At 42.6% G+C, this 25,150-nt stretch overlaps 2 protein-coding genes across 3 annotated transcripts in view; one reads left to right on the forward strand and one right to left on the reverse strand.

Annotated features, from left to right (window-relative positions):
* kdm4c (lysine (K)-specific demethylase 4C) overlaps positions 1-5,662 on the forward strand; it is a 31,676-nt gene extending 26,014 nt beyond the window's left edge. Inside the window, exons 19-22 of one of the 2 annotated variants that reach the window (XM_034596181.1) lie at positions 472-642; positions 2,280-2,399; positions 3,773-3,865; positions 4,589-5,662. In XM_034596181.1, coding sequence (XP_034452072.1) covers positions 472-642; positions 2,280-2,399; positions 3,773-3,865; positions 4,589-4,756 — 552 coding nt within the window. In that variant the 3' untranslated portion in view covers positions 4,757-5,662. The remainder of the gene's footprint in view (positions 1-471; positions 643-2,279; positions 2,400-3,772; positions 3,866-4,588) is intronic. The other variant, XM_034596189.1, reaches the window with a different exon arrangement.
* A 3,713-nt stretch (positions 5,663-9,375) lies between these two features.
* ptprdb (protein tyrosine phosphatase receptor type Db) overlaps positions 9,376-25,150 on the reverse strand; it is a 154,556-nt gene continuing 138,781 nt past the window's right edge. The window contains 10 exon segments of the mRNA XM_034596202.1: positions 9,376-12,808; positions 12,917-13,052; positions 13,666-13,820; positions 13,995-14,120; positions 14,832-14,958; positions 15,430-15,608; positions 18,351-18,636; positions 20,145-20,299; positions 20,802-20,921; positions 24,954-25,129. Coding sequence (XP_034452093.1) covers positions 12,740-12,808; positions 12,917-13,052; positions 13,666-13,820; positions 13,995-14,120; positions 14,832-14,958; positions 15,430-15,608; positions 18,351-18,636; positions 20,145-20,299; positions 20,802-20,921; positions 24,954-25,129 — 1,529 coding nt within the window. The 3' untranslated portion in view covers positions 9,376-12,739.

Raw genomic sequence — 25,150 nt, forward strand, 5'->3', positions numbered from 1 at the left:
CAGATCTCAATCTGATCAAGTATCTATGGGATGTGCTGTAACAGTTGGCCTTGTGATCTCTATAAACATATTCTGGATGTGAATCTGCAGAACCTGGAGACGAGGGACAAGATTTTGCGGCCGGAACTGATTTCTGTTTCTAGTTTGCCCACTCAGTTCTGAGCAGGCTTTGGTTGCCTGCTGGTAATCAGTCAATGTGGAGAGAAAAAAGAGGTGAAAAACATTGACTGAAAGGCATCGGCTGTCATCTTTTTAATTTATCTGCATTCATATGCAGATAACCGGTCAGGCACGAGGTGGATCTACACGATATGAGGCATGAGGTCTTAAACATGTGGCTGATTGGCTTATATGCTTTAGGTGTCAGGCAATTTATAACGATGATGCAGCCGCACAGAGGAATTAGGTTCGACATTTCACTCTTAATTGTCATACATGAGTCTAATTCCATCTCCCTGCTGTCTGTAACAGAAGCAGCGAGCATGCCAGTCATCCATCTCACTGGGTCAGACGGTGATCTCCAAACACAAGAACCTGCGCTACTACAGCTCCAAGGTCACACAGATCACCTCCCAGATGTTCTACGAGGTCATGTTCGACGACGGCTCCTTCTCCAACGATACCTACCCCGAGGATATAGTGGTGAGAAGACGTTTAATTACACACAGAGGTTCACCTCCCAGTTGCACAAGGTCATATCAGATATGAAATTTCTAAAGGAGCTTCTTTTTTAGAGATTTTCTTATGGTTCTCAAAGGGTCATTGCATGAGGGATTAGTTATTACCATTATTTTTAACATCTTTTAAGTTGTGCAGCTGCAAAGCCTCGTTTCTCTAAATCTGTCTGCTGGCACAGTGAAACAACATGGATTTCTTAAAAGGCCATTCAAACTAAGAGTATGGGAGGACTGCTGAGTTGTCATGGAAGCAGCAAATAATTCCTAACATGACTGTGCTTGAGGAGTTGAAATTCAGTAATGACCGAGTCTCACTTGGCTGCCTTGACACTGTTAAAGATAAGTAGCCGTGACAAACACATCAGCACACTCCAGTGTGTGTTACTGAGTATTATTGAGGAAATTCCACTAATTTACATCCAGTCCTGATTCTCCACAGTAATTGACCCCATTTCCTTCAGATGTTCAGCATCTCTTTATGACTTTAAAACTCATAAATAAAACAATTAAAATAATTCTCCTCCAAATTATAAAGTCTGACTAAATCGTTTAGTTTATCTGGGCTTAATGGTTATGACTATTTTATATCCTAAATACTGAAAAAGATGTTATACGTGTGTTTAGAAATTTGCTACGACAGATTAGTGCCATGTTGAAGAGGAAAAAAAATCAGATTTTGTGAATTAAGTCATAACACTACGAGAAAAAAGTTGTAAAATAATGAGAAAGAAATCATTATAGAACAAGAATAAGTCATAATATTATTGGAAAAATTCAAAGTATTACAAGAATAAAGTCGTTTAATGAGAAGAAAATACAAAACTTTTCAAGGAAATAAGAGGCAAGGAAACCCTGTGCTCTCCGGAGTTTGACTCCTTCTCGATCCAAAATCTTGAACCAATCTCATTGTGAAACTATGAAACCCCTCTGAATAATACGTTGATACAACCAAAGATAAACACTCAACCGCTACCAAACATCTCCTCCACAAAAGAGGCAGTTTCCTCCAAGTCTGTGTGGTTCTTTCTTCATAATAGACTTAGTTTCTAAAACGGTCTTTTCTGATAATGCGGTGCCGATGAGCCCAGTAATTCGTTATTTGGGAAACTTATACTAAAGTAGAACTGAACAAGATGCTGCACATTCCTTATTTGTAGACCGGCGACAGACTGATCTTCTGATATTCCCCCTGTAACAGGACACATAGCTTATATTTGTGACTTTTCTCCTGCATTGTTTTTCTTACAGAAAAGTGTAAGATACATTTTTAAATGCCTACCATTTTGTTTATTGTTTCTTGGAAAATTGGGCTGCTTTTTGCAGCATTTTAGAAAGACTGAGCATTTGGATTGTTCAGAGTTTTTCTGTGTTTGGGAAGTAATTTGTCTGCTGGTCTTATCAAAGCTCCCTGTCGTTTTTACCAGCGGGATAGACAGGCTGTCTGAATCGAGTTCAACAGTAATCCTATCACTGAAAAGAGCTCTTTTCAACATCAAACCACCCACCGTGAATTATGTTCCCGTTCTCCTCTCTTCCTGCAGACATTCTGACAAACACTCAGCCACTTTACACAACCAATAGTCCTTCTTTCTGCATTTTCAGAGCAGAGACTGTGTGAACCTGGGGCCTCCTGAAGTGGGAGAAGCTGTCCAAGTGAAGTGGCCTGATGGGCTCTTCTATGGCGCCAAATACCTGGGATCCAACGTCTCCTACATGTACCAGGTACACAGGCACGCACTTAGGCAACCATGACAGCGGGTTATGTGTGAGAGGAGGAGATGATGGACACGACACAATTGTGCAGATTCAATCTTTTCCCTCTGTAAGTGCTGAATAAAGTTGCGAGCTCGGATGTAGGTCAAAGCAAAAAACTGGTTGAACTCCCTCGGCATCCGAATCGTCGTGACTCGGCTGACGTTTTTAAGGTCCACGGGCCCGTGTGCAGAGCGGTGAAGGGAGAGAGAGAAAAGAAGACACTTGAGACAGACTGAGGGAGGTGCTGTAGTCACGGCGGCAAAACAAGAGGAGATGGAAGATGATGGGAGGATGAAAAGACTAATAAAGGAGGCAGAAGTCTATTCAGAGAGCGTGAAGGCCGATGGGGAGAGAAAGAGAGATGCAGAGAGCGAGAGGAGGATGAGAAGGTGGCGACAATCTGCATTATTCAAACTCACTGAAATATTCACTAAGCAAAGAGTCATGCAGCTTCCACTTAAAGCTTTATCCAGTTGAGCTGGGCGTCAACCATTAGTTATGCGCAAATGCCTCTGTGACGCACACAAACCGAGAATAAGATGGGTCCGATTTTAGAAAAAAGGCTGAATGAGAACTTTGAATTATCATGGTGTGTTGAGGTTTGAAGTTTAGTTTTACCTTCAGATCTACCTGACACCCAAAACTTTACATTTCTCGAGCTGGTAACGTTTGTGTGAGAGCAGAGGTTCACAAAAAGGCTTCTGTTTGATGTTTGTTTCATTGAAGTAGACCTGAAAAACGTTGAGACAGTTTTCCTCTTTTACATTTTCCCGAAAAAGTTATCATTAACCAACATTATTATGGAACTAGTTATCTTATTTTCCATAATGAAGGTAGTATGAAAACCAAACATTGGAAATGCTGTGTAAACATTGGAAATGTTAATGCACCAACTCTGCTCAAATTCATGTTCAACTTAAACTCAAAAGAATATTTTATCTCCGCCGTATCCTTGACCTATTTTCAATTGTAGCATCCTCTTAGGAGATTATTAATTGTAAGTAAAAATAGATGAATTCTTTTTTTAAACTGAAAAACGAGCAGAAAAACATTGCAGCACTTCTCTCAGGCCACAGGAGTGTCTGCCGGTCTCGTTCTAGGCTTCATGCAGCCCCAACAAACTCCATCAACACGCTGCCTGAGAGGAAAACCCCCAGGGCTAAAACACATTTTGTCATCACTGTTGTTGAGCTTATTGCTAAAAGAAAAAGAAAATCTACCTGAAACTATAGAATTGGACATAAATTCCTCTAAATTTTAAGTCTGCATGAGTGAAGTCAAATTGAAGAGCATTTATTTAAACTGCATGTAAAGTGCTGAATATTTCCCTGTTGTCTCAGGTGGAGTTTGAGGATGGATCTCAGGTGCTGGCAAAGAGAGAAGATGTCTACACTGTAGACGAAGACCTGCCTAAAAAGGTGAAACGTAGACTTGTAAGTATTAGACTTGATGAGCAACACACAAAACTCGAGTTAGGCTACATCCACACGACTACATTTGTGTCAAAACGCATAAACTCTGCTACACAACTTCAGTTTTAACAGAGAATTTGAGAAACTCTGCTTTAGTTTGAAAACAAAGACAGCATATGAGTCAAGACGGGCTGAAATGGAGATGTTTGTAAACAATGACAGACGCTCGTAACCACTTGCTGATTGGGTCTTTTTGGTCTCGACAAAGCCTTCGCTGATTTGTTAGGCTCATATCACATGACCCCCTTCAGGAAGAAATCAACCACGCCTCGGCAACATGGATAATCAATTACTGTTGTGTTGCTGACCCTGTTGTGTAAATTCTGTGTTTTCCGACACTACCACTGCTTACATGTGTACTGAAAAGGTCCAGTGTGTAAGATTTAGGTGAAAGGGGTCTATTGTGTATAAAATAATCCTAGTGATGTTTTCACTAGTGTGTTTCATCTAAATTGTACAAATTGTTGTTTTCTTTATCCTAGAATGGGCCCTTTTATATTTAAATACTTTATATTAACATCTGGAGGGGGTCCACTCTACGGAGGCCTCCATGTTTTTTACAGTAGCCCAGACTGGACAAACTAAACACCTTTGAGTTTTTATGATGAAAGTAAAAAATTGTCTTTGCCACCTTGAACGTTTTCTTCTTTACTCATAGTTGCTCTGTTGTCTCCCTCTCAACAGTCCACGGCCTCAAGTATGCGATTCCAAGACGCTTTCTTCACCACGCAGGCGGAGAGGAAACGACAGCGAACACCCAATTCACGCTTCCAGAAAGACTTTGTGGCTCTGCCGGGTCTTCGCACGACTTCCAAAAGCACATGGGAGCAGCGCACCCACAAAGGGAAATGAAGTCATAGACGAGGATCAAACGAATGCACTGAATCAGCAGTGGATGTATAGGCGAGGATGTTTGTGAGTGTATGTTGCGAGTATGCTTGTGTGTTTTTGGATCTTTTGACTTCTGTGAATAGATGAGGTGGCACAGCGGTTGGGAGCGGCTGATCTGGGTTAGATGGACGTTAAATTGTATAATATACATAAGTGGTTGCAAAGGGGGGGTTTGATGGACTGTAGACGGTTTCTGATTGGACAGCTGGGCTCCTGTGAAATGGGCTAACGGAGCACTTTGTTGCCTCGGTTACTCAGTGCTTTCACATCTTGTCAGGGAAAATAAATGTGACTGAACAATTGTCACATCACCCTTTTTTTGAAATAGCAAAACCTTTTTTCTTTGTACATGAAAAATTCAAAAAGTGAGATTTTTCTAAATGGCTTGCCTAAGGTAGCTTTTTAGGGGTCTGTTATTTCCAGCATTGGTTTTGAATATTTATGCACTTTGCTTGTAGTATTTTCCTAATGTCTTAATGTTTCACCCCCGCATGTTAAACATTGTCTCTAAACTGCTTCTGCCGGGACGAATCCAATCACATAACAATGGCTTCCTCTCTGCATGTGTGTTTTTATAATTCACACGGGAAAATACAGAGTGTGTTATGTGACATTGAAAATAAGTTATTACAGTATAAAATAACAAACAAAAAAATGAATTGACGCCATGTCAATCACAGGCTGAGGTAAAAGACAGGAAGCCATGCCTGTGTGTTGGAGTTTGTGCTCTACTAATGTGAAATGCTACTGTTGCTCTGTTGAATGAAACACATTGTGAATAATTTAAAATTTGTATTTATTTTTGGGCTTGCTATAGTTAAACTATTGCCAACTGCTGTAAGGAAAACAATAAAAAATTACATTTGTTTTTTTATTAAATTGTCTTTTAAGTAAATTTCATCAAGTGCTATTGGAACTATGTTGAGGGCATGCATCCGCCAAATTTATATATGTGTGTAATATATATAAACACAAAAAGATGGTAATTGCAACAGCAACATTTGATGATATTAACGAAAGAATGAGAAAACATTTTTTAATATCGAACACTTTAAATGTTTGTTATACAAAAATATGCAATACACTGATTTGCATGTATATTTCTTCATTCACAGAACTTCATGCACAAAAGATATATATAATATAAATATATCATTGCATTTATTGTTTTGCTAGTAAAACAAATTTTATTCAGGGTACTTTTATCTCTTGGATATACATTTATATTTTTAGGGGTTCTAGTGTATAAAGATGAACGCATTGACGATTTGGTGAGGCAAGGTTTAAATAAATGTCAATAGATTAAAAAACTCCACGTTTAACTTACAGGGGCAAGAACTAGATGCTTTAAAGTAAGAGGTGATGTAGGTTTAATGAGTGTTTCTCTGAACTGAGTGACCAGCCCTGTCTGCCTCGTGCTACACCATGTGGAGCGGCGTGTTCCCAGCAGATTCTTCTCCGAGCGGATCCTGAGGAGCGAAGCAGAACAGAAGCGAGGTGTCGTTTAGGAGGCATCGGAAAAGTTTGTACTCCCTTGGAAACCACGTGTCAGCCCGAAACTTGGATCTTCGTGGCTCTTTGTGAAACCAAAGAAATTCATGTGCAATGAAAAAGCCAGAAAAAAACGGAGACATTTATTTTTATTTTTACCAACTCTTTGTGTTGAGACTGCAGTCACGCTACCTCTGCAGTTCTCTCTGTTCTTTTAGTGGCTAACATCTAAACCTTGACAAAAAACATCTTTCAGAGTTCAGGAAATCTCCCAGTTGTACGTGGGAGCTTTGTTCCAGCACTCTGACGGTGTGAATAGAAAATGAATTCAATAGAAATGAAGACTTTGGATGTTGAATTGTTTCTTAAATGCATCTGGATTGAGTCGTGCACCCCCAACCACTGCAGTTTCACCTATTTAGTGCATTTATTCATGCATCAGGCAATTACCATCATTAGTTAGGAGAGGAGAGCTTCATGGTTGTTAACCTCTGCCCAGTAGGTTATGTTTTCATCGCTGATGGTTTTTGTCTGTCGCCAAAACTACTGAACCGATTTTATTGGAACTTGGTGGAAGGTTTGGGCCAAGAAAGAGCTGTTTTCAATTTCTGTAGCTTTCTGAGATAGGGTGTTGGTACGTTGTACTACTCTGCTCTGTCGACCTCTTGTCTCACTACCTCTGTCCTGACATGACTTTCCTTTAAGTGCAGTAAAGGATCAGCACCAACGGCTCAGCCTCACAAACATAGACTTTGTGGTTTAGAACTAAAAGTCAAATCAGTTGCACAAGGATATGTGGTTCTTGACTCTTGTAAGCACGAGTCCTTTGCTTTGACTTATAAAGATATATTATGTGATATAACTGTGTTTCATCTACATTGTATGAATTGTAGTTTTCTTTACCCTAGAATGGGCCCTTTATATTTCCCTATATTTACATAGGGAACGGGTCCACTCTACGGAGGCCGCCATATTTTTTACAGTAGCCCAGACTGGACAAACTAAACACCTTTAGAGTTTTTATGACAACTGAAGGCTACCAATGGGTTTTTCAGCTGCAACATTCAACTTCACCACTAGATGTCACTAAATTCTACACACTGAACCTTTGAGTCATAGCTTAAAAATACAGAGCAAAAATAATAACCGATATTTATTTTGGCCAATACTGATAATAGACAGTAAAAAAATGATATACCGGCCGATATATATATATTTCTATGTGAAAAAATAAGCAATGATTTCTCAGATGTCGTTATCGAACCCTTAAGACAAAGTGCCAAATAAATTTAATCGAGGCTTGATATATTAAAGTTATTGGTATTGAGGTTTTAAATACAAGTTTAAAACCTCAATACTGCTTTGTCTGTGAAAGGCTCATATTTGGCTCTTAAGGTTCAGTGTGTAAGATTTAGGTGAAAGGGATCTATTGGCAGAAATTGAATATAAAATAATCCTATGGACCTTTTCACTAGTGTGTTTGTAAGACTCATTGTTTTCTTTACCCTAGAATGGGTCCTTTATAATTAAATACTTTATATTTACATCTGGAGCGGGTAATCTCTACGGAGGCCACCATGTTTTTTACAGTAGCCCAGACTGGACAAACTAAACACCTTTTGAGTTTTTATGACGACTGAAGGCCACTACAGGTTCTCTTTCATGTTTGGAAGGGGAGGGTGAGGTGAGGGGTATCCAGCTGCAACATGCAACTTCACCACTAGATGTCACTTAATTCTACACACTGAACCTTTAAAGGGATTGACTTCACATGCTGGTGCTTTAATAAAACATTTTGCACCAGAAAGTCAAATGGTCTCTAGAAGGCCAAAGGAATCTTTCGGAGCATCCCATCAGAGAGGAAATCTTAAATTCCTAAAAACTGAGCGAACGGGGCAAATGAACCGGAGCGTCAGAGGCTGCAGCGAGAAGACTGATCACAAATGTTCCGCCTGGAGCTCAGGAGCAGAACAGCCTCTCGACAACATGGTACAGACACTGGGAAATAATTGACTCTGCCTGAACAGTGAGTTTGCTCCTTCATTCCTTTCGGTCGCAGCTCTCCCCTCACTGTAGTCGTGTGAACCTGCCTCCCCATTATGGATTTAACAAGAATAAAAGTTTGCTGCATTGTGAGGCTGGAAAGCTGATCAGACAGAAAAAAAACTAAGATGCTGCGTGAAAAATAATAAGACTAAATTCCGAGAAAATGTCGTTATTTTAGCATTTTACCACGATAGTGGGGGAGAAGAATGTGATGTATGACCCAAGAGTGCCATTAAAAAAAAGCTTGTCTATCTATAGAGCAGCTTTTTTACGATGTATCGGGCTCGGCTCGTCAGGCTGAGCTGTCAGAAGTGACTCAACTTCTCTCAGTGGGAGCTGCTGTGGAATAATGTGGACTGGAGATCCCTGAGCTGCGGCTCATCTGGGCCCAGAAATGCCTATAAAAGCAGAGATTAGCACATGTGGGCTAAGGCTGAGCTTCATGTTATCTTATAATGGAAGAGTTTTAACTGGTTGTCTGAAAACAGAAGAAAAATCCTGGACGGATTATCATGTAACTCGATGGAAGGATGCGGATCGTGTCAGGAAAGAACCTTTTAAATTCTAGTGAGCATCAGGATCAAGTGTTGAATCCATGAATTTTCATTAACTTTGCGATTTTCAACATTTCCCTTAATCTCTCTGAGAATAATTTATGGATCTTGAAGAAAAAATTGTGTCATGTTTAGGGGACTGATATTTCTGAGTGTGAGATTAGATGCAGATCTAAATAGAAATCTGGATCTAGTGAATTTAAATGTGGTTTCAGAAAGGGGACTGTTGGGCCTTGATGGAGGTTTGTGCTCTGCAGAGTCACAGTTCAGTTACAAAAAAGTTACCAAACATACAAAAGAAGCCAGTGACAGAAACTGCAAGTAAAAAACAACAAATGAGGATAATTTAATTCTTATTTTCTGTTTTTATATTTTTTATGGTTTCTGGTATTTTACATAAAACATTAAAAGTGCCTCATCATGTAGAAGACGTAGTAGGTCTGAGTTTGAGCCGCACACCCAGCAAATACACAGATCGACAGCAGCAGCGATTATTTCACTTGAGTTTATTTGTAACAAATGAAACTTGTGTCGACAAAGAACAGAAATCCATACAGACCTGTTTTCCGGTTTTCACGCGCTCCGAGAACCAATGTAAGAAAATAAAAAGCACTTGTTGACTCGGAGCAAGAAAACGAAACAAAAAACAAAAAAAGTTTACATTTACAGACCAATTTGGAGGAAACTGATCCAAGTAACACACCATATTTTCATTTTTATACAATTTATAAACTCCAGTTTTATCCATCTACATGATACATTGGGGGTAAAATAGAACACTTTGTGTGAGACTTGTCAATAAATCCACGACATGATGTATTGCCACACTGCTGTGCCATAAAACTGTGACTTCAGGTGCATCCTTTTATTATATCACTCTCTATTATATCTGATAATATTGAATTCACTCTCATAATCATTTATTTATTTAATATCTATTAATGCATATATTTAACAATCTTAATTACTCTCTGTGTTCTGTGTTATTTACATATACACAACCATGTGAGCATTACAGGGTCCGTCTTGACTTGAGTTCAAGTAAAACTCCTTTTGGTGTGGATTGGGGGGAGGGAGGGGGGCTATTAGAGATAATAGGATTACGAGTATTAGTGCATAGTACAAAGAGAGAAAGTGCAAGTCTTCCCGTAACAGGTGTGACCAAAGGGGGCATCTCAAAAGTGGTACCATGCATACAGAAAAAAAAACGACGACAGGGTTTACTGAAAGTGGGTGGAAAACCGTTGACGATCCCTTATACTGTTAAGCATTAATGGAGATACAAAAAAAACAAGGTCAAATAAATGGTGATGTAGATGTTGTTGGAGATGTAGTACCTGAATGTCTCTCAGCCTCTTGTCGTTAAAAATGGAAAATAAATATATTTAACTGAAGACATCGTAAGAACAGAACACAGACGAGACGCTTGGACTGATTCCAGGTGAAAGCGTGTCGGCTCGGGGTTACATTTTTTTGCCGTTAACTTCAATTTGACATTTTTTTTAAAAAGCCACGGCTGTTTTGGCTTTATTTCGATTTCTATGTTAGCTGAGTCAGTGTCCGCTCACGCTCGGCACCAAAGTTTCATGGCAGACGTTCTCCATGAAAGATATGTACACAAGAGTCCCAGGTGGAGAAGATGGAAAGCTGTCAACTTTATTATCCGTCCAAAAATGATCCATCCAACCTATTTTGAAATTATATATATTTTTTGCCCATAGTTGATTTTGATTCAAGATTTATTTCTTTATACGATGATGCAGTTGCTGGGTTCAGAGTTATTGATCCAGCCGACACGGAGCCTCCCCGTACAAAGTTTCACAGCCCAAAACAACCCAGCACAAGATACTTTTCACATACCGTTAACGTAACCAAATCATAACACAGACATTCAGTTCACAAGCATACGCACATAAAATACACCAAAAAAAAAAACCTTGAAAGAAACTTTATCAAAATAGGCGTGTAATATAAGGCACTAGAAATCTAAAATCAAAAATACGTATTAGATGCTGTTTGAAGTAAGAGTTTGATCATTCATTGGTTGCCTTGACACACAGAAGGATGACGTCGTCTACTGGAGTTGTGGCGTGGGACGCGAGATCTACTTCCTCGAGAGGTCAGAGGGTCGTTTTCCTGGGGCGGACGCGTAAAAATGGTGGTGGGAGCCTCATGGAGCCTAACATCTGCGTGTCTGGAAAAATGTTGCACCATCATCGTGATGGCATATATAACTTGCTGTTAGTGACTCCACACAAAAATATATATATATAATACATCTACTTATTGCACACTGAATCAGACAGAGAAAAGTCATACGTGAGCATTCCGGTGAGAAAAGTTATTTTTTTTCGATGACCCCCCTCCCCCCCACACGTCCCACCCTCTTCTACATCCTTTCCTCACGCCCTGTTTGAAAAAATCTTTGTGAAGCTTATTTGGACACATAAATATTTTTTTTTATATATATATTTTGCGTTCTGTGCATACTCTCCATACGTGTGTTCTATCGGGCTTTCTCTTGGCGTGCACGCGGAACAACGTGGCGGTGGTCGTTCGTCAGGACTTGGTAGCAGCAGGGTTAATACTGGATCTCTGCGGGCCGCCCCTGGGAGTTCGAAACAAACAAACAAAAAAGGGGAAATGGTCGGCCATTCTCGGGTGTCTGACGTCGTGGAGCCCGTAGAGGCGAGGCTGAGAGTCCCGCGTGTGCGTGTGAACATACGTGTCTTTTAACAAAGAGAGCGTGGGTGGAGAATACAGGAGAGTGACACTCAGTGGTGGTGTTTAGTCGTGGTACTGTGAACATTTTCCACACGAGATTTGATTGTACACTTTGAAAAACAGTTTGTATCACGTTTAAAAAGAAAACAAGACGCTTCAGCTCATTGGATCACACAAAACTTTGCCTTTGTATGGCCAGTGGGGACAAAGTTATACATCCGTAAAAACAAAAAAACAGAACGTGCCATAAGGAATACCCAGTTTTTTTTTTTTTTGAAAACAAGATAATCACATATTCATATTTTTTCTAAAAAACTAAATGAATGTTTTACTTTGTGGTATGATGCATTTTAAACTTCTCTCCAATTTCCCCATATCTTAAACCGTGACGCGTAAGGTTGAACTGGTGTTTTTTTCATTACTATATGATAGAAACATCTTGTTCATTCACAGGAAATGAGTCTGTTTCCAAAATAAAACAGAAAAAAAAAAAAAACACTTCTTTGTGTCTTTTTTTTTGTGGATGTGTGTCCTTGGTCTTTTTAATACTGTGTGCTCTGTGTTTCCAGTTTCCTGTTGGCAATTCTCTGGTGCTCAAAAGTCCCAGTTCTTTCAGTCCACGAGGCGTCCATTAAATGGATCTGCAGTCTCCTTCACGACAGTCCCCACGATAGAAAAATCAAAAACATTTGCTGTGACAGCTAAATACCGTAGCTGGGTCCTGTTTTCAAGTTGGTGATGCTACACTGGTGGTGGACGAGGTGCAGAGTTCCACACCCGGACAATGTAAAGCGATCTGGGTGCTCACAACAGCACAGAAATGAATTCAAAAAATCTAGATCTGATCAAGTATTCTGATTGGAACAGTGGTTGAAGTTGCGTCTTCAGACTGACCGATCGGCGTGTTTGGGCTGAGGGTGGAAGGAAACACCCTTGTCAAGCGGGTTGCTATGGCTCAGTTAGAGGTGCTGTTTCTGGGTACGGGATAAGCCGATGGTCCCCCTTCACTCTGCATGTGGTGGCGAAATCTTCAAAGAAACATCGCAGCCTAATGCATTAATTCAGGCTGCGCGTGACCTAAGAAAAGTGCACTAGGTGGGATGTGGCATGAGAGAGAGAGCCACTGGGTTTATGTTGCATAGTGATCGAAGCTTCCCAGGTACTCCAGACTGGCCCGGTAACAGAACTGGTACTGGTCCTGGAAGGGAAGCAGAACAGGTCGGTGAGAGGCAGAGACTGGAGCAGAGGGAGGCTGAGACTAAGCGAGAGAACATGAGCAAATAATCACAACAGTGGGAAAGCTCACCTCTGTCTGAACGGTGGCTGGTCTCTGGGTGCGCAGCATCTTGACCGTCTGGAAAATGTCCACCACGCCCTCGTACCTCATCCTCTCCAGCACGATGCTGAGGGTGATGAACACACCAGTCCTTCCTACTCCAGCGCTGTTGGTGGACAGATGGGAAGATATTTAGAAGTGGATACAACTAGATTTGTAGCACGAATAGTCATATGCAAGAAGGTGCACTCTCATCTCGTGGGTTGTGATGCAGGGAGAAAACCTAAAATAATAGGAACACCGTGCACATCTAGTGAAAAATCTTTTGATGGTGCTGGATCTACAAAATTGTGATGTTTTGTTGAATCGGAAGAAAAGCTTTTCTAAAATCAATTTTTTCAGATTTTGACTAATCTCTCTTTAGTAGAGCCCCACAGAAGGCTAGTGGCTCCTGTCAGCACCACAACTAACCCTAAAGCCCTCTGTTCTAACCCCTATTCAAACCTGAGCCCACCCTCCAGATTGAAGATTGATGTTTTGTCTCTCTACAGAACACTGACACTTATTTAGGTGACATTCATTTAAGTTGACGTAGTTTGTCTCAAGTGTAATTTCAAAGTAGGTGAAAATAACTAGCCCTGAAAAATGGAACTTGGTCCTCAGGGTCAGTAGATTGGATCAGTGCACTGAGCCATGACACTTTTACCATGTGACATAAACACACTGAATTACTATTTATTGCAGAAAAAAGCCCGAAGGACATGAAGGATGCATCTTACCTGCAGTGCACCGTAATTGGCCCGTCCTGGCCGAACTGCTCTTTCGTTTTATGCACCTGGCCAATAAAATCAATGAATCCCTCCCCTGACTTTGGCACTCCTTGCTCTGGCCAATCAGTGAACTGGAACTGACGAACCGTCCGTGATTGGCCATCCTGAACAAGAGAGAAAACGTGTTATTCTTTCAAATTGAAACAGTACAAATGATACCGTCTCTCTCTCTCTCTCTCTCTCTCTCTCTCTCTCTCTCTCTCTCTCTCTCTCTCTCTCTCTCTCTCTCTCTCTCTCTCTCTCTCTCTCAGATACATGAACACAAACTGAGGACTCACCCTGGCATCGGTCACTTTGAACTCTCGGAGGATGTACTGGGGCATGTTGTACTCAGCCATGGGATCCACCACAAAGTACTGGTACCTGGCCGAGCGCTCAGCGGGCCAGTACTGGTGACACTTCTCCTGCAGGGGGGGGGGGGGGAGCACAGAGGCTTCAGTTCGCATCTCCACATTGTGATCCAGTGTAAATGGAGAATCATTTCTAGCTACTTGGTCACGAAAACATCTCCCTGCCTTGTGAAATTCATTATTCACTGGAAGATAATCTTGCGACAGATGAGATACGAGCTTCATGAGATATTACTCTCACCACTATCTCACTCTCGTTACTGTGTTCCTGCATTTTTTATTGCTTCATGTGCTGTTTCTTTTCTTTGTAGTGTTTCAAAGTGCACTCCAGTTCTCTCCTCATAAGGACTTCTGCTACTGGAAAGTCTGGAATGGAACAAATGTGAAAGTGCTGCTGATCAGGCTGCACTTCACACAGTCCTTCAAAGCAGTTATGGGAAAATAATGAGTCCCAATTACAACATATTGTGTGAAACGGTAAGTTACAGTATATGTTTAGGAAAACTTGATACTGTTATCAAGTGCCAAACCACTATCTTGATATTTGGGGTTGGTGTGACTGGAAACCTCATCTGTTATTTAAAAGCTGCAGAGTTTTATAAATGTGTGGGTTTTAAAGATTTTTACTAGACTTTCCAGGATAGTGATTACAGTGGTGTGAGTGTGTGTGTGTGTGTGTGTGTGTGTGTGTGTGTGTGTGTGTGTGTGTGTGTGTGTGTGTGTGTGTGTGTGTGTGTGTGTGTGTGTGTGTGTGTGCATCCGTACCCGTCCCATTTCTCTCAGTTTGGTTAACATTACAACAATGGTGGAGTTGTGTTCCCACAGCATCCTCCAGTAGTCCTCTGTGGTCTCAGCCAGGGGCCCTTGGGTGGCTATATAGGCCCTCTGCTGCCTACACACACACAAATACATAGATCACTGCATATATGAACATGACATTATTATTATTATTATTATTATAAAATAACTGAAGTTCAGTTCAGTTTTCCACCAGCTATCGTCCCACGATGAATTAGCCTCTGGGGGCAAAGGTCAATGTGTTGGGGTTTCCAGTGTAGACAGTGGATATTCAGACTCTTTTTCATCTACCGTACACTGTTTACAGTCCAACCAGTTTCTTTTATCACAGGAGTCAAACCTTTCACCATAAAAAAGATTATTTGGGGGTTTTGGTGTTGGGGCAAATCTCTATTAACATCTATCTGCCGTTGAATGCAGATGCACTGTTCATCTGCGGGCAACCAAATCCTGCTCAAACGTGATCGGTAAAACTAGAAACAGACACCAGAAGGAATCCAGCCCCAAAAACTTGTCCCTCGCCTACAGATTCTGCAGATTTACACGCAGAATCATTTTCTCTGACCTGTATCCATCGATGAAGCTGGCGTTGATGTAGTCGGACCCCTCCACTCCTCTGATTGGCTGCAGACACACACGCGTGGTCTCATAGGGCATGATGTTCACCAGCCGGTTCTTGAACTTGTTGCATGGCAGGTTGGCACTCACGAACCGTGATGTGTGGGCCTTGGCACTGGCCAGACGCTGGAAGGAAAACAGCCTTTTATAATATCATCGTGACTGACAAACAGAATCTTTCACAAATCCTAAGATATGAGTCAGAGAAGTTATTGAGAGCGAATAAACACAGAGAATGGATGGAAAAAAGGGGAATACATTTAAATGTATTCAGCACAAGGTTTGTTTTTTGTTTTTTGCACCGGACAACTGAAATTAGAAAATCAGCTCGACTCGGCAGCCCTGAGGATATTTAACCAGACATATTCAATTGAATAAACAAAGAGGGCCCGATATAGGGGGATGAGGGCAGTGGTGGGGAATGAGAGAGGGAATATAATAAGATGGACGAGAGAAGGAAGAAGAAAATCAAAAGTTGGGGGACAGGAAACCACAAGGCCCCACTCTGTCTCAACGCACATATGTGAACCACAGTTGATCCTGCACCAGCAAAAATAAAAAAAAATAAAAGGAAAGCCTGGAACACACACGTTCATATGGATATGTGCAGACAGGCAGACGTGAGCACATGCTGTACACTCTCTCTCACACTCGACCATTGGATGACACGTCTGAGGCAGAACAACAGAGGGGAACCGCAGACTCAACGGGGAAACAACGGGCTCTCGGGAACTGAGCCCCGACCATCGGTGGCTACCGGAGCGCCGTGGGAGAAACGGCAGGGCCTCATTTTCTTGCAGACACACCGAGCTGGAAAATCCCACAGTAACCGAGGGTTACTGTGGGATTTTCATCCCACAGTTCATCGGTCACCAGTTCATCTGGATGCCCTGAACACCAGTTTTCAACGTAAACAATAGTAACTCTTCACGTCATTTGGTTTGGATTTGACGCAGGATTATCGATTAAGCCTGACAAACACGAACCTCCTCACCGCTTTGATACGTGCTGTTATTTTTCCCCCCATCTGTGTAGCTTGGATGAAATCATCCCCTGTTGGCAGCCTTCTTAGACCCAACCAGTAAACGTGGAGTGAAAGGAAACAGAAACACTGCATCTTCATCATGTGTCGGATTCACCGAAAGCGGCCAGAGCCACTCTCTCTTTCTTCTTTCTCTTCCCTCACACATGCTTCAACGTTCTGTGATTTGATTTGAGGGGATGCGACGCCGCTCCTCCTCTGAGAAATTCCATCCTGTTTGGTGTTCTGTTGACGGAGGTGGAAAGTGCTGCTTCAGATGGCGCTCCACGACGGCCCCCGGCTGCTGTTCCAGTGAGATGAAACCTGATGACTGAGACAACCCTGGCATATGTTTGACATCAATATGAGGCTGAGCAAACAGTTCAGTTCATTGTCATTCTGGGGAGACTACCGCCATTAGGACCGGAATGCAGGAGCATAGGATGAAGTAGATTGCTCGGAGTGGCTTTGTGTTTACTTTGCCCACTGAGCGTCTGAGCAGACACGAACCGTTCCAGGAAAGATTTAAAGCCACCTGCTTTCAATATATACCTGTATGGTTAAAGCTGATTCTCATTTCACCCAGAGCAGAGCAGGCAGACAGGTCAGCAGAGAACGTGGCTGGCAAGTGGTAAATATCAGAGTAAACAAAATAAAAACACCTACAATAAATCAAAACGACAGCACTCTTGGGCACTCACTCTTCTTCGCTTGTCTATTCGTGTCCGTTCTCAATTTGAATTCTGATCAGCTGAATATATGTTTGAAAACGCCAAAATATGACCTTTCCCAAAGGTTTTATTCTAAACTGCAACCTCCCAGCCGACAGACTTTTCTGCGCTTCAAACTTTCCTGCTAACGATCCTTTGCGATACTTATGGCCTTGGATTCAAAACGCGAAATCCCGTAATCCATTTCAAATCCAACCAATCCGACATGACTATATGAAACTCTCAGAGGGTGACTGGAGTTGTAACAATCTTTCAGAGCTCCGGGAGAGATTTTCATTTACTGTCAAGGTCAAGAATTTCAGGTTCATATGCCCGATTTGTCCTTGAGGAGGCGGTTGCTCTGAAGATGATGTTCCGACCAACATCTTGATAACGGTTGTTAATATGATAACGTTGTCACTTGATAATGTTGGTTTGCTGCTGATGATGCAGGGAGTGGTGTCTAAATTCCAAGGGAAAGATTCTCTAGCCCTCTACCCCGTCGCTGCGTGTGGAGGGGGACACTCAGCGAAGGGCACTTCATATCTAGGGGTAGGGCCAAGGAAGAGGAATTGGGACAGGGCCTAAAAAACACAACTGGGACACATATGTTGTTGCCACTGTTTGTGACAGATGAAGTTATTAGTTGAAATGAATGCTGTAAACCAAGCATTAGCCTTGATCATAAGATCCATAAAACTCTTGTGTATGTTTACATCCTGCATGTTAGTTTAGATTAGTTTAAATACTGGAAACAAGGTGAGAAAGCTGAAGCTTCATTCTGCTCCAAACTAACAATATTCACCCATGAGCACTTCAGCAGCTTCATAATTAACATGTGATGTCTCATTTGTTTCAAGCCACTGAAGAGACCATGTACTGTACTTTCTTTATGGGGGCAGGATGGCCCATTAGGTTCAGACACCATCTTTAGAAGTGTCTGTGAGGCACTAAATAATCCAGTACCAACTTCAGCAGTGTCAACTATCGCTGACCCGCTGAAGTCTGACCTCCTGTGTGGTGAGGGGCAGGAAAGAGGTGACTCTCTTTCAGAGACCAGTGAAGTGTCATCTTATTATCATTAATTGGGTTTATGAAGCGTTATAAATCGGTTGGGACACTGGGGATGATTCTCACCTTGAACTCCAGCTCCATGCCGGTGACATTCTCTCCCGGTTCAATCTGTGTCAGCCTCTGGATGTAGGAGAACAGGTTCCTGGCGGGGACCTCGGTGTTCCCGCAGGTCACGGCCTCCAGCAGTGCATCGTGGATGAAGATGTACTGATCCTCCGTTTGGACCATGTAGTTCCTCTGGGAGCGCATCAGTGTGACGTGACCATAGATGTCGATGGCCTTCTCGTGCTTGATACGCTCCGCCATGGCGTCGATCACGATGAAGCAGCCTGTGCGACCCACTCCAGCGCTGTGTATAGACAATGAAGTAAAAAAAAGTGTTAAACAGACGGTGTTGGGATTTTCTCACGAAACCTGGGGTATGAAATATTGGACAAATCTCTTCCCTGAGTGTGTGCTGCGATCTCAAACCTGGCTATAACTTGGCACTGGTGCACGGTGTGCAAAAGCTCTAACATACTGTCCCTTAATCAATTAAATATCCCAAAGATGCCAGACAGCAATATTTCCAACAAAAGACCTGAAATTGACATCAGCGATGAGTCAGCATTGCCGTCTCACCGGCATGAGGAAGATCTCCTCTCCTATCGACATACAATCCAGAAAGCTGCCCACCCAAACACTTCACATTTCTGCTGTGCTGGTGCCTAAATGGTGAAAACCCCTGACCACGCAAGTTTCTGCAAATGAATCAAAATCTCTTTATATAGTTAAATTAATACCAGTGTGTATGTGCGAGCGCTACAGTGTGTGTGTTGTTCAGGTGGAATGAGATTGGGTCCATTGTTTGATCCAGAGTCTGGTTGACACGTTAAGACACATTATGATGGAGTTTGGCCGGGATAATTAAATTTGACTGATAATCCTGTTAGATACTCCATCTGACTGCTGCAGAAGATTAGGGAGAGCTCCTCTCCTGCCAACCTCTTCACCCCCCCCCCCCCCCCCCGCTTCCATCTCCCCACCCACTTTATCTTCTCTCTAAGTACCCTTCCAACGCTCTCGCACCATCCCCGCCACTTTTTCACTCTCACATTTGTCAGTTTTTTTTAGACTCCATTTTCTCCCCACCTCTCCTTCTCTTTAATTCATCATTTCCATTCCCCGTGTCCTGAGTTTGACCTCACCTTCTCTCTATTCCGGCACGTTCGGTATCTTCTCCTCTAATTCCCGGTCCCTTGCTAACTCTCAATCATTGTCTCAATCCCCCTTTTTTCTTCCCCCCTGCCCTCTCATCCTCTACATCTATACCACACTAATTCTTCCTCCCGAGAGCTTCTCTTCCATATTCCCTCTGGTACCCTCTATCTTCTCCTCTCCTTTGCTTCCTACTGAGAGAAAATAGCTGCTTCATTCCAGCTCTTGAGCTCAACACTGTGCCAAGACGGTAATGACAAGTTGCAGAATCCTTCTCTAACCAATGCCTGAGCCTTCTGCCACTCACACAGCGGCTCATTTGAATATAAACTTATGAACCCAGAACTACCAGCAGCTTAAATGGTAAATAGTCAACAGTGGAAGCTTCTTATAGAAAAGAAGGGTCCGCGTGGCGGCGGCTGTTGTTAAATCTTGGAGATGATGGAGGCTGTTAAAGGAGGAATGTTGGTGTAAAAGCCAGTGGGGATGTTTGGGGTTTACATAATAGCAGGTCAATCTCATTTGAGTTCTGGACCTGTGAATGATTTCATACAAGTGCTCTTTTCACATACTCCTGGGCTTCGGAAAATGCTGCTGCCAAATGCAAGACAGAATAACAAGCAGATTCCTAATGTCAGCACATACACACAACACACATACCTGCAATGGACGATCATGGGTCCTGCATCTGGAGGGTTGCAGGCCTTAACCCTCCGAAGGAAGGCCAGGAAGGGTGTGGGGTGTTCGGGCACCCCGTGGTCCGGCCAGGCTGTGAACTGGAAGTGACGAACCTCACGCTTCTCATTGGAGCCACTCTGGACAGGCAACAAACGGGGGAACACATATAGCTTCATGTGGTTTCAAGCAAACTGATAAAAAAGCTAATTTGGCGAGACTATTTTCAAAACGCTTTTGTGTAGAGGACCTTGGAGTTGAAGAGAAATATAGAATATCGCCACACTTACATTAACATATGAACAAACTGTATGAATGCACTGTTGGTTTAGTGAACCTGTCAAATGATCAATTTCAGAAACTAATCCACGATGGATCAAAATTCACTTTTTTATAGACAACAGAAAAAACAAGACAACAAGGGCATCTATGATGTGATTAACCTCTTTAAATGGGAAGATCAATAATGTATGAAAAACATAAAAACATTCTAACCTGTCATGTTGGGTCCAATACAAACAACTGCACTTTCAATCACCAACTGTGACGTCAAGCGCGAGCACGTATACGAGCCTGCATGAATCTTTCAACAAATCAATGCAAACTTGACCCCATTACAGTCCAGCGCACATGGCATGTTACCTTGTAAAGAGCGAAGGTCCTGACAGAGTAGGTAGCCAGCTCCACTGTGTCCAGCAGAGTGACCTGAATGAGGCCGTAGGTCTCTGTGCCCCGGGTTGGCCAGTACTGATCGCACTTCACCTGGAGGACAAGAAGGTGGAAGCTGTGAGATGTGCAGAGAAGTTTAGAGATGTCCGTGTCTTGGCTGCATGTGCACGAGGCAAATAAGGAGGAAGGGGAGTGTTGGTGCAAATCAGTGAGAAGGTTTGCAAAATTCAGACAGAAATGCTCACGAAAACAAATGTGCATTTTATTACATTTCAGTGTGTGACAGGAGTCTTTTAGTGTGTGTGTGGTGAAGGGGCAAAGAGAATTCTTCTTTCTGGGGTGTGTGATTCTGTAAGTCGTTTCAAATACTATAAAACTGTGTTGCATGAAATTGCCAGAGGTTGGTGGGCTCTCACAAGGATCCACCACAGAGCACAGCAAAGTCGAGCGACACGGTAAAGCTCAGCCCTCACGCAATTGACGCCGCGCGTCGCAATTCATTCCAACATCACATATCCCTACAAAAGTGCACACAAATCCCAGCATCCCTAAGCACCACAACCCCAAGAATCCCCCTGCATGAGGCCGTCATATTTGTAGTTCTTCAACCACAGTAGCGAGAGGAAAAAAAAACTCCTAAAGTAGAGGAAGGAGGGGATGAGGGCCCTGGCATAATCAGGCCAAACCAAACGTTATGTGCTGATCCCTCCAGTCCTCACATCAAAGACAGCAGGGAGCTCAGCTCTGCTCGCTCTGCATTCCACTGCTCCAGACTGGGGATTATGCGTTTTGGCCTGGGACGTTCAGGCAGTAATTACAGCTTTTCAACTGTTGTTTTCCCAGCAGACCTTGAGACACTGCGGGGAAAAGAATGGGTCGTCCACGTAGGGGGGCTGGATGCACTGCCAAAGACTGAACAGGATGGCAGTAAATACCTGGTGTGAAGACTATATTATCCATTAATATATGGACTAGCAGCATAACTGCGCCATGCTCTTATGCAGTTTGATTGTTGCTAAGAGGAAGGATGCTGGCACGACTCCCGCAGCGGGACCATCTGTGATCATCTGTGATGCTAATGCGTAAACACATAATGGCATAATGTTGAGAGGTGTTAAATGAGATTAAATCATTTTCTACAGCCCACTATTCCCTCAAACCGGAGATACTGCTGTAGAAAACTCACAAAAAACTAAAAACATCCAAGATTATTCAAATCGAATGTTGTAATCGCTGCAAATTGTTCTAAGTACTTTATTGAATCTAAAGAATTTAAAGCAGGCAGTTACAATACAAAGATTTATCATGTTTACGAGAAATCTGCCTACTGCTCACAAGTAGGTGCCCTGCAGTCCTCCAGCAAAACAAAAACATCGATTCACACAACTCCTTCTGAAAGCGTAACCAGGGTATAAAGACGCTCTTTTACGGCTTTATTTCATAGCCACAAGACAAGAAAAGAGAAAAACAGCTGTGGGTGTGACCATGCAAAGTGTGGACGATAATGTGCACTCCCTCTGAACTGCTGTGGTTACAATAAACCCATTCCTACTTGACTATGAACGCCTTGTGGTGAGTTGAAAACAATTCTGCATTCTCACTCAATGCATTGGCTATTGCAGAGAAAATAAAGGGGGGGGGGGGGGGGGGGGGGGGGAACCAGCAGTGATAAAATGGCACCGAGTAGAGAGGAGAAAACAAAAGGTAAGAGGTATACGGAGAAAAACCATGTGAGGTGAGGTTGCACTTTAAAAAGGATTGGAAAAGGAGAGAAAGAGAGGTCTTGCCTTAGAGAAGAAATAAGAGGGCATCTGAGGGTCAAAGGGACACAACAGGGACAGTTGAGAAAAGGTTGAAAAGGAAAACAGTTTTAACACAAGGTACAGGTTAATAGGAAAAGAAGCACAGATGAGGAAAGGATCATTTTCTGAACAGGGGTCTGGACTTAATTGGAAGGCACTTAACCATGATTCATACCCCAAGCAGTTCTTGTTCATTTTACTCCAACATGACATTTTCATTACACTGGATTTTCACTCAAGTACAGATTCTGTTAACAACAGTAAAAACGCCTTGCAGCCAAAATGATTTTCTCATTCATTACCGAGCCCAAATTTAGCTGCATTTGTAATTCCTGCAGGTTTTTCTCACCATTCATGCATCTCCCACCCTCCTCCTCCTCACTGCGATCCGCTCACTTACCTATGGCACTTTTAGCTAGGTCTTCATAATGCTGCTTTTTTATTCCACAAACTATTTTTGTACTACATAACTTAATCTGTCTATTCTGTCCTCTCCTTGTCTGTTTCTGTTCTCTCGAATCCACCTGGACTCTACTGACCTGTCCTTCCCTGGTCGGTCCTGTATCTCTCCACTGCTGTCAAACCAACTTTATCCCATTCCATCTTCACTCAACTCGAATGTAAAAGTACTCCACCCCTCTCTATGTGCTCAAACCTGAAAAACTGATCCTGCCCTATACTCACCTCTTTCATATTTTTCCTATTCCTGAATGTTGTGCTGAGTGTGTGCGTGACAGGCTGAACCCAAATCCACATCCAGACTTGCAGACTGAGCCGAACATACTGTCACATCAAGTCTGCCCGAGCAGGAGCAAGATTGCAAACCATTCTGATTTCCACTATAGCCTCTAGTTCTACAGATTTCTGTATCTTGATGTGGTTGAACAGGATTTCTCGCCTACATGTTTCAACTAATGTTTTGCCATTGTTTTGCACATTAATAGTAAGTAGTTCCTTCTGTTTCTTTGGCTGGCCAACAAGTACAAGATAATATCTGCAATCCAATGAAATGTGGGTACCATTACCAAGTGATGTGCTTGTAGTTTCTTTCTGTCTGTCTTTTTAGACATACATACATATAGACGTACATTTGTGTTTAAGTCGGTTTCTTTTTGTAACTAAATCAGTGTCTAGTGAATTCTGCAGGTCAGTGAAGTCTGGTGAAGTCTGCAGAACGTCTGCCTGAGGCCCCTTGTGGACTGGATGAATTGTGGGTTTGGACGGCCCTCACCACTCGCAGACTTATTCCCAAGAGCGTGGCCGCAAAGTCTGTAAGTCTGCAAGTGTGGCGGAGTCCAGACATTTGGATTCAGCCATGAAGCTGAGTTCATGATGAAGTCACACCATTAGTTGGTCGGTCAAGTTTCCCCATTGGGTATTGTCATTTCAAACTGAAATGGCATGAACTAGAGGGATGCTTACAGGCAGTGTGGCCAACTTATTGCATTTGTTGCAAGATTTACTGACTTTTCCGACCTGTGTCTATTTTCATAAAAGCACGACGCAACAAATCGACTTGCAACTTTTTGGACAAACCTCAGCTACTTTTTCTACAATTGCCAGAAGTGCCCCGCGAGAGCAGCAAGCTAAAAGTGCCATGGGTAAGGCAGCAGAGAGGTGGAGCAGCAGACATGACATGGATGTCACCCTGCCAGCTCCCTAAGACTAAGTCTTAAGTCTGTGTAATAACCAATTTAGTCAGTGTGCGAATAGATAATGGGTTGAAACATTGGACACTACGCAGAATGAGATAATTATATCATGAATATGCTCATCTGGTAATTGTTATTTCACAACAGTTTTCTACTAAGTCTTCAATTTGGCCCATTGATCATCCAGTCACATAATGTACTAGTGTTTGACCTCGTCTTGTTGTGGAATCTTACCCTCTTTACTTTCCACACCTTCTTCTCCACTTCTCTTATCCCATTCCCACTAGACACGATTTCACCCTTTCTATTTTAGCCAATTCAACTGTATGTGCTGTGAGTGGAATACCCAGACGCTAAACAGGATGTCATTGCTCCTGCATTATCAAAATCCAACTTTTTTCCTGAATCAGCATTAAGACTTATCATGATTCACCGACTTTAAACACTAACCCAACATTAATAGTCTTCACCACTACCATTGCTCAGAGGTAATATACAGTGACCTGCCTTGTTATACCTCCTATCCTGCTCCAGCACTGTTCCCCACACCCCTTTACCTGCTATCCTACACTGCCTCTCTATCCTATCCCACAGTCCCATATGCCAATGTTGACAATCTGCGGCCCTTACCCTCCGCCGACCCCCGTCTTATTCCGCCCTCTCTTTCTTACCCGTGACTTCTCCTCCAGCTTGGTCATCATGATAATGTTGGCTGTGTGCTGCTCCCAGATCATTCTCCAGAAGTCCCCAAAGGTCTCAGGGAGGGAGCCCTGAGTTGCGACATAGGCGTTCTGACGGCGGTAGCCATCGATATAGTTAGCGTTGATGTAGTCACTGCCCGGGACACCTGCAGGACAGGGAGAGAGTG

This window comes from Hippoglossus hippoglossus, chromosome 1, assembly GCF_009819705.1.
Source record: "Hippoglossus hippoglossus isolate fHipHip1 chromosome 1, fHipHip1.pri, whole genome shotgun sequence".
Classification (NCBI taxonomy): Eukaryota; Metazoa; Chordata; class Actinopteri; order Pleuronectiformes; family Pleuronectidae; genus Hippoglossus; species Hippoglossus hippoglossus.